At 63.2% G+C, this 13,100-nt stretch overlaps 1 protein-coding gene and 1 long non-coding RNA gene across 2 annotated transcripts; one reads left to right on the top strand and one right to left on the bottom strand.

Moving 5' to 3' along the window:
- Positions 1-77: 77 nt before the first annotated feature.
- Positions 78-2,640, bottom strand: LOC135318349 (uncharacterized). The gene is made up of 3 exons (XR_010376589.1): positions 2,319-2,640; positions 1,461-1,543; positions 78-204 (listed from the first exon to the last, which is right to left on the bottom strand). It is a non-coding gene; the product is annotated as an uncharacterized LOC135318349 (long non-coding RNA).
- A 9,225-nt stretch (positions 2,641-11,865) lies between these two features.
- TBRG1 (transforming growth factor beta regulator 1) lies at positions 11,866-13,081 on the top strand. Its single transcript, XM_064475544.1, has one exon. The coding sequence runs from the start codon at positions 11,889-11,891 to the stop codon at positions 13,032-13,034; it is 1,146 nt and encodes a 381-aa protein (XP_064331614.1). The 5' UTR covers positions 11,866-11,888; the 3' UTR covers positions 13,035-13,081.
- The last annotated feature ends 19 nt before the right edge of the window (positions 13,082-13,100 follow it).

The raw sequence follows: 13,100 nt of genomic DNA, 5'->3' as shown, positions 1-13,100 counted from the left end.
GGCGGCTCGGCGGCGGCGGCCGGTCCCGTGGGTGGCGGGGGGGAGCTGCGGAGGCAAACGGGGCTGGCTGGTGGCGGCGCCCGTGGGGACGCGGCCGCGGCGGGGGGTGGGGGGGTGGGGGGTGGGGCAGGCGCTGGGGCGCTGGTTTTGGGGTGAGGGAGACCCTGGGCGGTGGGACGTCCCCTTGGGGACAGCGTGGTGGCCCTGGGGATGTCCCCAGTGGATGGGGTCACCCCGGGGCACAAGGGCCCCGTGTCCTCGTCCCCCGGGTCCCCATCCCCATGCCCCCATCCCCATGGCCCCATCCCTGGCCCCCAACCTCATCCCCGTGTCCCCGTCCCCGTGTCCCCTTCCCCGTCCCCCCATCCCCATGGCCCCATCCCCGTGTCCCCAACCTCATCCCTGTGTCCCAGTCCCTGTGTCCCCATCCGTGTCCCCATGTCCCCATCCTGGTGCCCCCATCCCCATGGCCCCGTGTCCCCACCCTCAACCCCGTGACCCCGTCCCCATGCCCACGTCCCTGTTCCCATCCCCGTCCCTGTCCCCCGTCCCCCCATTCCCCATCTCCGTGGCCCCATCCGCATGTCCCCGTCCCCACCCTGGTCTCTCCATCCCCATGTCCCCGTCCCCGTGTCCCCGTCCCCACCCCGGTGTCCCCATCCCCACCCCCGTGTCCCTGTCCCCATGTCCCCATCCCCACCCCGGTGTCCTCGTCCCCATGTCCCCGTCCCCACCCTGGTGTCCCCGTCCCCACCCCGGTGTCCCCGTCCCCATCCCCACCCCGGTGTCCCCGTCCCTGTTCCCATGTCCCATCCCCACCCCGGTGTCCCTGTCCCCATGTCCCCGTCCCCACCCCGGTGTCCCCGTCCCCATGTCCCATCCCCACCCCAGTGTCCCCATCCCCACCCCCGTGTCCCTGTCCCCATGTCCCCATCCCCACCCCGGTGTCCCCGTCCCCACCCCGGTGTCCCCGTCCCCATGTCCCCATCCCCACCCTGGTGTCCCCATCCCCACCCTGGTGTCCCCGTCCCCACCCTGGTGTCCCCGTCCCCACCCCGGTGTCCCCGTCCCCATCCCCACCCCGGTGTCCCCGTCCCCACCCCGGTGTCCCCGTCCCCATGTCCCCATCCCCACCCTGGTGTCCCCATCCCCACCCCGGTGTCCCCGTCCCCATGTCCCCGTCCCCACCCCAGTGTCCCTGTCCCCGTCCCCACCCTGGTGTCCCCATCCCCATGTTCCCATCCCGGTGTCCCCGTCCCCGTGTCCCCGTCCCCACCCCGGTGTCCCCATCCCCATGTCCCCATCCCCACCCCGGTGTCCCCGTCCCCACCCTGGTGTCCCCATCCCCATGTTCCCATCCCGGTGTCCCCGTCCCCGTGTCCCCGTCCCCACCCCGGTGTCCCCGTCCCCATGTTCCCATCCCGGTGTCCCCGTCCCCACCCCGGTGTCCCCGTCCCCACCTGGTGGCCTCGGGGTCCTCCAGCGGGAAGGGCCCGTTGCTGTCACCGTCCTCCAGGAACTCGGGGACCGACGGGGACTCGTCCTGGGGGGGAACACGGGTCCAGGGTGCACCGCGTCATGGGCCGGGACGTGCCACACGCCTGTCACACGCGTGTGCCCCGGGGCGGGGCAGATCCCCCCAGCCCCTACAGGAGGAGCAGATCCCCCACCACAGCCCCTATAGGGGGCAGATCCCCCCCTCCCAGTCCCTATGGGGGGGCAGATCCCCCCATACCCCCTATGTGGGGGCAGATCCCCCCCCCAGATCCTACGGGGGGGCAGATCCTGTCCTACAGCCCCTACAGGGGGGGCAGATTCCCCCCCCCAGATCCTACGGGGGGGCAGATCCCGCCCTACAGCCCCTATAGGTGGGGCAGATCCCCCCCCAGATCCTACAGGGGGGCAGATCCCGCCCTACAGCCCCTTGTGGGGGGGCAGATCCCGCCCTACAGCCCCTTGTGGGGGCAGATCCCCCCCCAGATCCTACAGGGGGGCAGATCCTGCCCTACAGCCCCTATGTGGGGGCAGATCCCCCACGAGATCCTACGGGGGGGCAGATCCCACCCTACAGCCCCTTGTGGGGGCAGATCCCCCCCCAGATCCTACGGGGGGGGCAGATCCCGCCCTACAGCCCCTATAGGGGGGGCAGATCCCCCCATAGCCCCTATAGGTGGGGCAGATCCCCCCCCAGATCCTACGGGGGGCAGATCCCGCCCTACAGCCCCTACAGGGGGGGCAGATCCCGCCCTACAGCCCCTATAGGGGGGGCAGATCCCCCCATAGCCCCTGTGGGGGGTCGGTCCCGTCCCCCCACTCACCTCCATTGTCCTGGTCGGCGGCGCCGCCCCCCCCACCTCGGGGTCAGGGGTCAGGGGTCAGTCGGGGGGATGGGGTGCGAGTGGGGGGTCGCAGGAGCGGGGTGGGGGTGGGGCCCCTCGGCGCTGCCGCCCGCGGGGGCTGCTGGGAGGACGACCCCCCCACCCCCCGACAGCGTCACGCGTGTCATTGGTCGCGTCACCGCACACGTCACACGGAGGAGGTGTGCCGGGGGGGCTCAGGGGTCCACACCGCCCCTCCCCCCCCCCCCCCCTTCTAGCAGGGCTTCCCCCCCTCCCCCACCCCCCCTCCCCTTCCTCTTCCTGTCCCTCCCCCCCCACTTCCTCTTCCTCTTCCTCCCGCCCGGACGCCTGGGATCCCCCGCGCCGGGTGAGTCCCGGGACCCCAAATCGCCGGGTTTCCCCCAACTGGGGGTGGGGGTGGGGGTGGGGGTGGGGGAGGGGGTGGCAATTAACGGCGGGGCCGCAGGTGAAGCCCGCGGCGGTGGGTGGGCGCTGGTCGCGGCGGCGCCTTCATCGCGACCCCCGGCACGAGATCGGCCGCCGGCCCCGTAATCGGCGCTAATTGCAACCCCCGGCGCTAATTGCAACCCCCGGCGCTAATTGCAACCCCCGGCGCTAATTGCAACCCCCGGCGCTAATTGCAACCCCCGGCGCTAATTGCAACCCCCGGCGCTAATTGCAACCCCCGGCGCTAATTGCAACCCCTTGCACTCATTGCAACCCCCGGCACTCATTGCAACCCCTGGCACTCATTGCAACCCCCGGCACTCATTGCAACCCCCGGCGCTAATTGCAACCCCCGGCACTCATTGCAACCCCCGGCACTCATTGCAACCCCCGGCACTCATTGCAACCCCCGGCACTCATTGCAACCCCCGGCACTCATTGCAACCCTTTGCACTCATTGCAACCCCCGGCACTCATTGCAACCCCCGGCACTCATTGCAACCCCCGGCACTCATTGCAACCCCTGGCACTCATTGCAACCCCTGGCACTCATTGCAACCCCCGGCACTCATTGCAACCCTTTGCACTCATTGCAACCCCTGGCACTCATTGCAACCCCTGGCACTCATTGCAACCCCCGGCACTCATTGCAACCCCTGGCACTCATTGCAACCCCCGGCACTCATTGCAACCCCCGGCACTCATTGCAACCCCCGGCACTCATTGCAACCCTTTGCACTCATTGCAACCCCCGGCACTCATTGCAACCCTTTGCACTCATTGCAACCCCCGGCACTCATTGCAACCCCCGGCACTCATTGCAACCCCTGGCACTCATTGCAACCCCCGGCACTCATTGCAACCCCTGGCACTCATTGCAACCCTTTGCACTCATTGCAACCCCCGGCACTCATTGCAACCCCCGGCACTCATTGCAACCCCTGGCACTCATTGCAACCCTTTGCACTCATTGCAACCCCCGGCACTCATTGCAACCCCCGGCACTCATTGCAACCCCTTGCACTCATTGCAACCCTTTGCACTCATTGCAACCCCCGGCACTCATTGCAACCCTTTGCACTCATTGCAACCCCCGGCACTCATTGCAACCCCCGGCACTCATTGCAACCCCTTGCACTCATTGCAACCCCCGGCACTCATTGCAACCCCTGGCACTCATTGCAACCCTTTGCACTCATTGCAACCCCCGGCACTCATTGCAACCCCCGGCACTCATTGCAACCCCTGGCACTCATTGCAACCCCCGGCACTCATTGCAACCCCTGGCACTCATTGCAACCCTTTGCACTCATTGCAACCCCCGGCACTCATTGCAACCCCCGGCACTCATTGCAACCCCTGGCACTCATTGCAACCCTTTGCACTCATTGCAACCCCCGGCACTCATTGCAACCCCCGGCACTCATTGCAACCCCTTGCACTCATTGCAACCCTTTGCACTCATTGCAACCCCCGGCACTCATTGCAACCCTTTGCACTCATTGCAACCCCCGGCACTCATTGCAACCCCCGGCACTCATTGCAACCCCTGGCACTCATTGCAACCCCCGGCACTCATTGCAACCCCTGGCACTCATTGCAACCCCCGGCACTCATTGCAACCCTTTGCACTCATTGCAACCCCCGGCACTCATTGCAACCCCTGGCACTCATTGCAACCCCTGGCACTCATTGCAACCCCTGGCACTCATTGCAACCCCCGGCACTCATTGCAACCCTTTGCACTCATTGCAACCCCCGGCACTCATTGCAACCCTTTGCACTCATTGCAACCCCTGGCACTCATTGCAACCCCTTGCATTCATTGCAACCCCCGGCACTCATTGCAACCCCTGGCACTCATTGCAACCCCCGGCACTCATTGCAACCCCTGGCACTCATTGCAACCCCTTGCACTCATTGCAACCCTTTGCACTCATTGCAACCCTTTGCACTCATTGCAACCCCCGGCACTCATTGCAACCCCTGGCACTCATTGCAACCCCTTGCACTCATTGCAACCCTTTGCACTCATTGCAACCCCTGGCACTCATTGCAACCCCCGGCACTCATTGCAACCCCCGGCACTCATTGCAACCCCCGGCACTCATTGCAACCCCTGGCACTCATTGCAACCCCCGGCACTCATTGCAATCCCTGGCACTCATTGCAACCCCCGGCACTCATTGCAACCCCCGGCACTCATTGCAATCCCTGGCACTCATTGCAACCCCCGGCACTCATTGCAACCCCCGGCACTCATTGCAACCCCCGGCACTCATTGCAACCCTTTGCACTCATTGCAACCCCCGGCACTCATTGCAACCCTTTGCACTCATTGCAACCCTTTGCACTCATTGCAACCCCCGGCACTCATTGCAACCCCCGGCACTCATTGCAACCCCCGGCACTCATTGCAACCCCTGGCACTCATTGCAACCCCTGGCACTCATTGCAACCCCTTGCATTCATTGCAACCCCCGGCACTCATTGCAACCCCTGGCACTCATTGCAACCCCCGGCGCTAATTGCAACCCCTGGCACTCATTGCAACCCTTTGCACTCATTGCAACCCCCGGCACTCATTGCAACCCTTTGCACTCATTGCAACCCCCGGCACTCATTGCAACCCTTTGCACTCATTGCAACCCCTGGCACTCATTGCAACCCCTGGCACTCATTGCAACCCCTGGCACTCATTGCAACCCCCGGCACTCATTGCAACCCTTTGCACTCATTGCAACCCCCGGCACTCATTGCAACCCTTTGCACTCATTGCAACCCCTGGCACTCATTGCAACCCCTGGCACTCATTGCAACCCCTGGCACTCATTGCAACCCCCGGCACTCATTGCAACCCTTTGCACTCATTGCAACCCTTTGCACTCATTGCAACCCCCGGCACTCATTGCAATCCCTGGCACTCATTGCAACCCCTGGCACTCATTGCAACCCCCGGCACTCATTGCAACCCTTTGCACTCATTGCAACCCCCGGCACTCATTGCAACCCCTGGCACTCATTGCAATCCCTGGCACTCATTGCAACCCCCGGCACTCATTGCAACCCCCGGCACTCATTGCAACCCCTGGCACTCATTGCAACCCTTTGCACTCATTGCAACCCCCGGCACTCATTGCAACCCCTGGCACTCATTGCAACCCCCGGCACTCATTGCAACCCCCGGCACTCATTGCAACCCTTTGCACTCATTGCAACCCTTTGCACTCATTGCAACCCCTGGCACTCATTGCAACCCCCGGCACTCATTGCAACCCCCGGCACTCATTGCAACCCCTGGCACTCATTGCAACCCCCGGCACTCATTGCAACCCCCGGCACTCATTGCAATCCCTGGCACTCATTGCAACCCCTGGCACTCATTGCAACCCCCGGCACTCATTGCAACCCCTGGCACTCATTGCAATCCCTGGCACTCATTGCAACCCCTGGCACTCATTGCAACCCTTTGCACTCATTGCAACCCTTTGCACTCATTGCAACCCCCGGCACTCATTGCAACCCCCGGCACTCATTGCAACCCCCGGCACTCATTGCAACCCCTGGCACTCATTGCAACCCCTGGCACTCATTGCAACCCCCGGCACTCATTGCAACCCTTTGCACTCATTGCAACCCTTTGCACTCATTGCAACCCCCGGCACTCATTGCAACCCCCGGCACTCATTGCAACCCTTTGCACTCATTGCAACCCCCGGCGCTAATTGCAACCCCTTGCACTCATTGCAACCCCCGGCACTCATTGCAACCCCCGGCACTCATTGCAACCCCTGGCACTCATTGCAACCCCCGGCACTCATTGCAACCCCTGGCAGTCATTGCAACCCCTGGCACTCATTGCAACCCCTGGCACTCATTGCAACCCCTGGCAGTCATTGCAACCCCCGGCACTCATTGCAACCCCCGGCACTCATTGCAACCCCCGGCGCTAATTGCAACCCCTTGCACTCATTGCAACCCCTGGCACTCATTGCAACCCCTGGCACTCATTGCAACCCCCGGCACTCATTGCAACCCCCGGCGCTCATTGCAACCCCTTGCACTCATTGCAACCCCCGGCGCTAATTGCAACCCCTTGCACTCATTGCAACCCCTGGCAGTCATTGCAACCCCTTGCACTCATTGCAACCCCTGGCACTCATTGCAACCCCTGGCAGTCATTGCAACCCCCGGCACTCATTGCAACCCCCGGCACTCATTGCAACCCCTGGCACTCATTGCAACCCTTTGCACTCATTGCAACCCCTGGCACTCATTGCAACCCCCGGCACTCATTGCAACCCCTGGCACTCATTGCAACCCCCGGCACTCATTGCAACCCCCGGCACTCATTGCAACCCTTTGCACTCATTGCAACCCCTGGCACTCATTGCAACCCTTTGCACTCATTACAATCCCCGGCAGTCATTGCAACCCCTGGCACTCATTGCAACCCCTGGCACTCATTGCAACCCCCGGCAGTCATTGCAACCCCTGGCACTCATTGCAACCCCTGGCACTCATTGCAACCCCCGGCACTCATTGCAACCCCCGGCAGTCATTGCAACCCCTGGCACTCATTGCAACCCCTGGCACTCATTGCAACCCCCGGCAGTCATTGCAACCCCTGGCACTCATTGCAACCCCTGGCACTCATTGCAACCCTTTGCACTCATTGCAACCCCCGGCACTCATTGCAACCCCTGGCACTCATTGCAACCCCTGGCGCTAATTGCAACCCCCGGCACTCATTGCAACCCCTGGCACTCATTGCAACCCCCGGCACTCATTGCAACCCCTGGCACTCATTGCAACCCCCGGCACTCATTGCAATCCCTGGCACTCATTGCAACCCCCGGCACTCATTGCAACCCCTGGCACTCATTGCAACCCTTTGCACTCATTGCAACCCTTTGCACTCATTGCAACCCCCGGCACTCATTGCAACCCCTGGCACTCATTGCAACCCCCGGCACTCATTGCAACCCCTGGCACTCATTGCAACCCTTTGCACTCATTGCAACCCCCGGCACTCATTGCAACCCCTGGCACTCATTGCAACCCCCGGCACTCATTGCAACCCCCGGCACTCATTGCAACCCCTGGCACTCATTGCAACCCCCGGCACTCATTGCAACCCCCGGCACTCATTGCAACCCCTGGCGCTAATTGCAACCCCCGGCACTCATTGCAACCCCTGGCACTCATTGCAACCCCCGGCACTCATTGCAACCCCTGGCACTCATTGCAACCCCCGGCACTCATTGCAACCCCTGGCACTCATTGCAACCCCCGGCACTCATTGCAACCCCCGGCACTCATTGCAACCCCTGGCACTCATTGCAACCCCCGGCACTCATTGCAACCCCTGGCACTCATTGCAACCCCCGGCACTCATTGCAACCCTTTGCACTCATTGCAACCCCTTGCACTCATTGCAACCCCCGGCACTCATTGCAACCCCCGGCACTCATTGCAACCCCTGGCACTCATTGCAACCCCTGGCACTCATTGCAACCCCCGGCACTCATTGCAACCCCCGGCACTCATTGCAACCCCCGGCACTCATTGCAACCCCTTGCACTCATTGCAACCCTTTGCACTCATTGCAACCCCCGGCACTCATTGCAACCCCCGGCACTCATTGCAACCCCTTGCACTCATTGCAACCCCCGGCACTCATTGCAACCCCCGGCGCTAATTGCAACCCCCGGCACTCATTGCAACCCCTTGCACTCATTGCAACCCTTTGCACTCATTGCAACCCCCGGCACTCATTGCAACCCCTGGCACTCATTGCAACCCCCGGCACTCATTGCAACCCCCGGCACTCATTGCAACCCCCGGCACTCATTGCAACCCCCGGCACTCATTGCAACCCCCGGCACTCATTGCAACCCCCGGCACTCATTGCAACCCTTTGCACTCATTGCAACCCCTGGCACTCATTGCAACCCCTGGCACTCATTGCAACCCCCGGCACTCATTGCAACCCTTTGCACTCATTGCAACCCCCGGCACTCATTGCAACCCCTGGCACTCATTGCAACCCCCGGCACTCATTGCAACCCCTGGCACTCATTGCAACCCCCGGCACTCATTGCAACCCTTGGCACTCATTGCAACCCCCGGCACTCATTGCAACCCCCGGCACTCATTGCAACCCCTGGCACTCATTGCAACCCCCGGCACTCATTGCAACCCCCGGCACTCATTGCAACCCTTTGCACTCATTGCAACCCCTGGCACTCATTGCAACCCCCGGCACTCATTGCAACCCCCGGCACTCATTGCAACCCTTTGCACTCATTGCAACCCCCGGCACTCATTGCAACCCCCGGCACTCATTGCAACCCTTTGCACTCATTGCAACCCCCGGCACTCATTGCAACCCTTTGCACTCATTGCAACCCCTGGCACTCATTGCAACCCCTGGCACTCATTGCAACCCCTGGCACTCATTGCAACCCCTTGCACTCATTGCAACCCCTGGCACTCATTGCAACCCTTTGCACTCATTGCAACCCCTGGCACTCATTGCAACCCCTTGCACTCATTGCAACCCCCGGCACTCATTGCAACCCCTTGCACTCATTGCAACCCCTGGCACTCATTGCAACCCCTTGCACTCATTGCAACCCCTGGCACTCATTGCAACCCCTTGCACTCATTGCAACCCTTTGCACTCATTGCAACCCTTTGCACTCATTGCAACCCCTGGCACTCATTGCAACCCCCGGCACTCATTGCAACCCCCGGCACTCATTGCAACCCCCGGCACTCATTGCAACCCCTGGCACTCATTGCAACCCCCGGCACTCATTGCAACCCCTGGCACTCATTGCAACCCCTGGCACTCATTGCAACCCCTGGCACTCATTGCAACCCCCGGCACTCATTGCAACCCCTGGCAGTCATTGCAACCCCCGGCACTCATTGCAACCCCTGGCACTCATTGCAACCCCTGGCACTCATTGCAACCCCCGGCACTCATTGCAACCCCCGGCACTCATTGCAACCCTTTGCACTCATTGCAACCCCCGGCACTCATTGCAACCCCTGGCACTCATTGCAACCCCTTGCACTCATTGCAACCCCCGGCAGTCATTGCAACCCCCGGCACTCATTGCAACCCTTTGCACTCATTGCAGCCCCTGGCACTCATTGCAACCCTTTGCACTCATTGCAACCCCCGGCACTCATTGCAACCCCCGGCACTCATTGCAACCCCTGGCACTCATTGCAACCCCTGGCACTCATTGCAACCCCTGGCACTCATTGCAACCCCTGGCACTCATTGCAACCCCTGGCACTCATTGCAACCCCCGGCAGTCATTGCAACCCCCGGCACTCATTGCAACCCCCGGCACTCATTGCAACCCCCGGCACTCATTGCAACCCCCGGCACTCATTGCAACCCTTTGCACTCATTGCAACCCTTTGCACTCATTGCAACCCTTTGCACTCATTGCAACCCCCGGCACTCATTGCAACCCCCGGCACTCATTGCAACCCTTTGCACTCATTGCAACCCCCGGCACTCATTGCAACCCCTGGCACTCATTGCAACCCCTTGCACTCATTGCAACCCCCGGCAGTCATTGCAACCCCCGGCACTCATTGCAACCCTTTGCACTCATTGCAGCCCCTGGCACTCATTGCAACCCCCGGCACTCATTGCAACCCCTGGCACTCATTGCAACCCTTTGCACTCATTGCAACCCTTTGCACTCATTGCAACCCTTTGCACTCATTGCAACCCTTTGCACTCATTGCAACCCCCGGCACTCATTGCAACCCTTTGCATTCATTGCAATCCCCGGCACTCATTGCAACCCCTGGCACTCATTGCAACCCTTTGCATTCATTGCAACCCCCGGCACTCATTGCAACCCCCGGCACTCATTGCAACCCTTTGCACTCATTGCAATCCCTGGCACTCATTGCAACCCCCGGCGCTAATTGCAACCCTTTGCACTCATTGCAACCCTTTGCACTCATTGCAACCCCTGGCACTCATTGCAACCCCCGGCACTCATTGCAATCCCTGGCACTCATTGCAACCCCCGGCGCTAATTGCAACCCTTTGCACTCATTGCAACCCTTTGCACTCATTGCAACCCCTGGCACTCATTGCAACCCCCGGCACTCATTGCAACCCCCGGCACTCATTGCAACCCCTTGCACTCATTGCAACCCCTGGCACTCATTGCAACCCTTTGCACTCATTGCAACCCCTGGCACTCATTGCAACCCCTTGCACTCATTGCAACCCCCGGCACTCATTGCAACCCCTTGCACTCATTGCAACCCCTGGCACTCATTGCAACCCCTTGCACTCATTGCAACCCCTGGCACTCATTGCAACCCCTTGCACTCATTGCAACCCTTTGCACTCATTGCAACCCTTTGCACTCATTGCAACCCTTTGCACTCATTGCAACCCCCGGCACTCATTGCAACCCCTGGCACTCATTGCAGCCCCTGGCACTCATTGCAACCCCCGGCACTCATTGCAACCCCCGGCACTCATTGCAACCCCCGGCACTCATTGCAACCCCCGGCACTCATTGCAACCCTTTGCACTCATTGCAACCCCTTGCACTCATTGCAACCCTTTGCACTCATTGCAACCCCTGGCACTCATTGCAACCCCCGGCACTCATTGCAACCCCCGGCACTCATTGCAACCCCTGGCACTCATTGCAACCCCCGGCACTCATTGCAACCCCCGGCACTCATTGCAACCCCCGGCACTCATTGCAACCCCTGGCACTCATTGCAACCCCCGGCACTCATTGCAACCCTTTGCACTCATTGCAACCCCTGGCACTCATTGCAACCCCCGGCACTCATTGCAACCCCCGGCACTCATTGCAACCCTTTGCACTCATTGCAACCCCTGGCACTCATTGCAACCCCTGGCACTCATTGCAACCCCTGGCACTCATTGCAACCCCCGGCACTCACTGCAACGTGCGGCATCAGTCCCGACGCAGCAAGCTAACGGCGGCCCGTGGCGTTGGTTACCCTCTCCGCAGCTGGAGGCGCGGGCCGGCGCGCCGACGAAGCCCCCGCCGCGGCGCTCCTCGGGCAGGCGGGATGCCGAAGGGGCCGCGGCCGGCCGAGCGCTACCGCCTCAAGTACAGCCGGCTGCGGCGGGCGGCGCGGGCGCTGGTGTTCGAGAACGGGGCCCTCTGCGACGAGGTGGCCCGGCTGGAGGCCAAGTGCCTGCGGGCGCGGGACGAGCGCCGCTTCCTCCTCACCCGCCTGCTGCGGCTCCGCGCGGCGGCCGCCCCCGAGGAGGTCCCCGGCGAGGCCGCCGGCCGCCGGCCGCGCCGCGGCGCCGCCGCGAGGGACGGGGGGAGGCCGGCCGCGGGGAGGCCCGGCGGCTCCAGGGACGGGGCGCGGTCGGCCGGGGCGAGGCCAGTCGGGCCCAGAGACGGGGCGAGGCCGACGGGCGCGAGAGACGGACCCAGAGACGGGCCGGGAGACGGGGCGAGGCCCGAGGGGCCGAGAGAGGACTCCAGAGACGGCTTGAGGCCGGCGGGGCTGCGGGACAGCCCGAGAGATGACTTGAGGCCAAACGGGCCGAGGGGCGGCCCCAAGCCGGACCCGCCGCCGGCGGCCGTCCTGGGGTCACCCGAGGACACCCCCAGCTCGGCCGGGCCGCCGGCGGCCATCCTGCGGCCGCCCCCCCGCCGGCGCGGCGCGGCGCTGACCCTGCCCTTGGCGCTGGGGTCTCTGACGGTGCACAGCCTGGGGGCCGGCGGCGCGGGGCCGGGGGCCGCCTTGCCCCTGGGCTTCCGCAGCACCCGCCTCTTCGCCAGCGCCCGCCGGCCGGCCCGCCGCTGCCTGTACACCTGCCGGATCGTGGCCGGGCCGCGGTGCGAGATCGCCTCCGAGGACGAGCCGGGCAGGGTGCTGGCCGGCCCCACGCCCGACGCCTGCCACGGCCGGCTCCTCCAGGCCTTGGGAGAGGCTGGGGGGCGGCCCCGGGCGATGCCAGCGGCCCCCGGCGCCGGCGACGAGTTCTTCGGCCTCACCCACCCCACCGTCCGCCGGCTCCTCCAGGGTGAGGCCGGGACCTTCCTCCACCCCGAGGAGGAGGAGGAAGAGGAGGAGGAGGATGAGGACGATGACGACGATGACGAGGATGATGAAGAGGAGGAGGAGGAAGAAGGGGCTGCTCCAGCCTTCACCTACGCCGACGTCTTCCTCGGCAGTCCCACCGGCTCTGACGAGTGACCCCCCACGCTCACCCCGGTCCCCCAAATAAATGACCCTGCCCTCCAGTGCCACCATGTTTGTTGG

The sequence above is a fragment of the Phalacrocorax carbo genome, chromosome 29 (genome assembly GCF_963921805.1).
Source record: "Phalacrocorax carbo chromosome 29, bPhaCar2.1, whole genome shotgun sequence".
In the NCBI taxonomy this organism is placed as follows: domain Eukaryota; kingdom Metazoa; phylum Chordata; class Aves; order Suliformes; family Phalacrocoracidae; genus Phalacrocorax; species Phalacrocorax carbo.
Note: the sequence above shows the minus strand (reverse complement) of the source record. Positions and strands in the feature narration are given on the sequence as shown.

What these genes read in the sequence shown, in the direction of transcription:
- TBRG1 (XM_064475544.1), top strand. Translation starts at nt 11,889, where the DNA reads ATGCCGAAGGGGCCGCGGCCGGCCGAGCGCTACCGCCTCAAGTACAGC.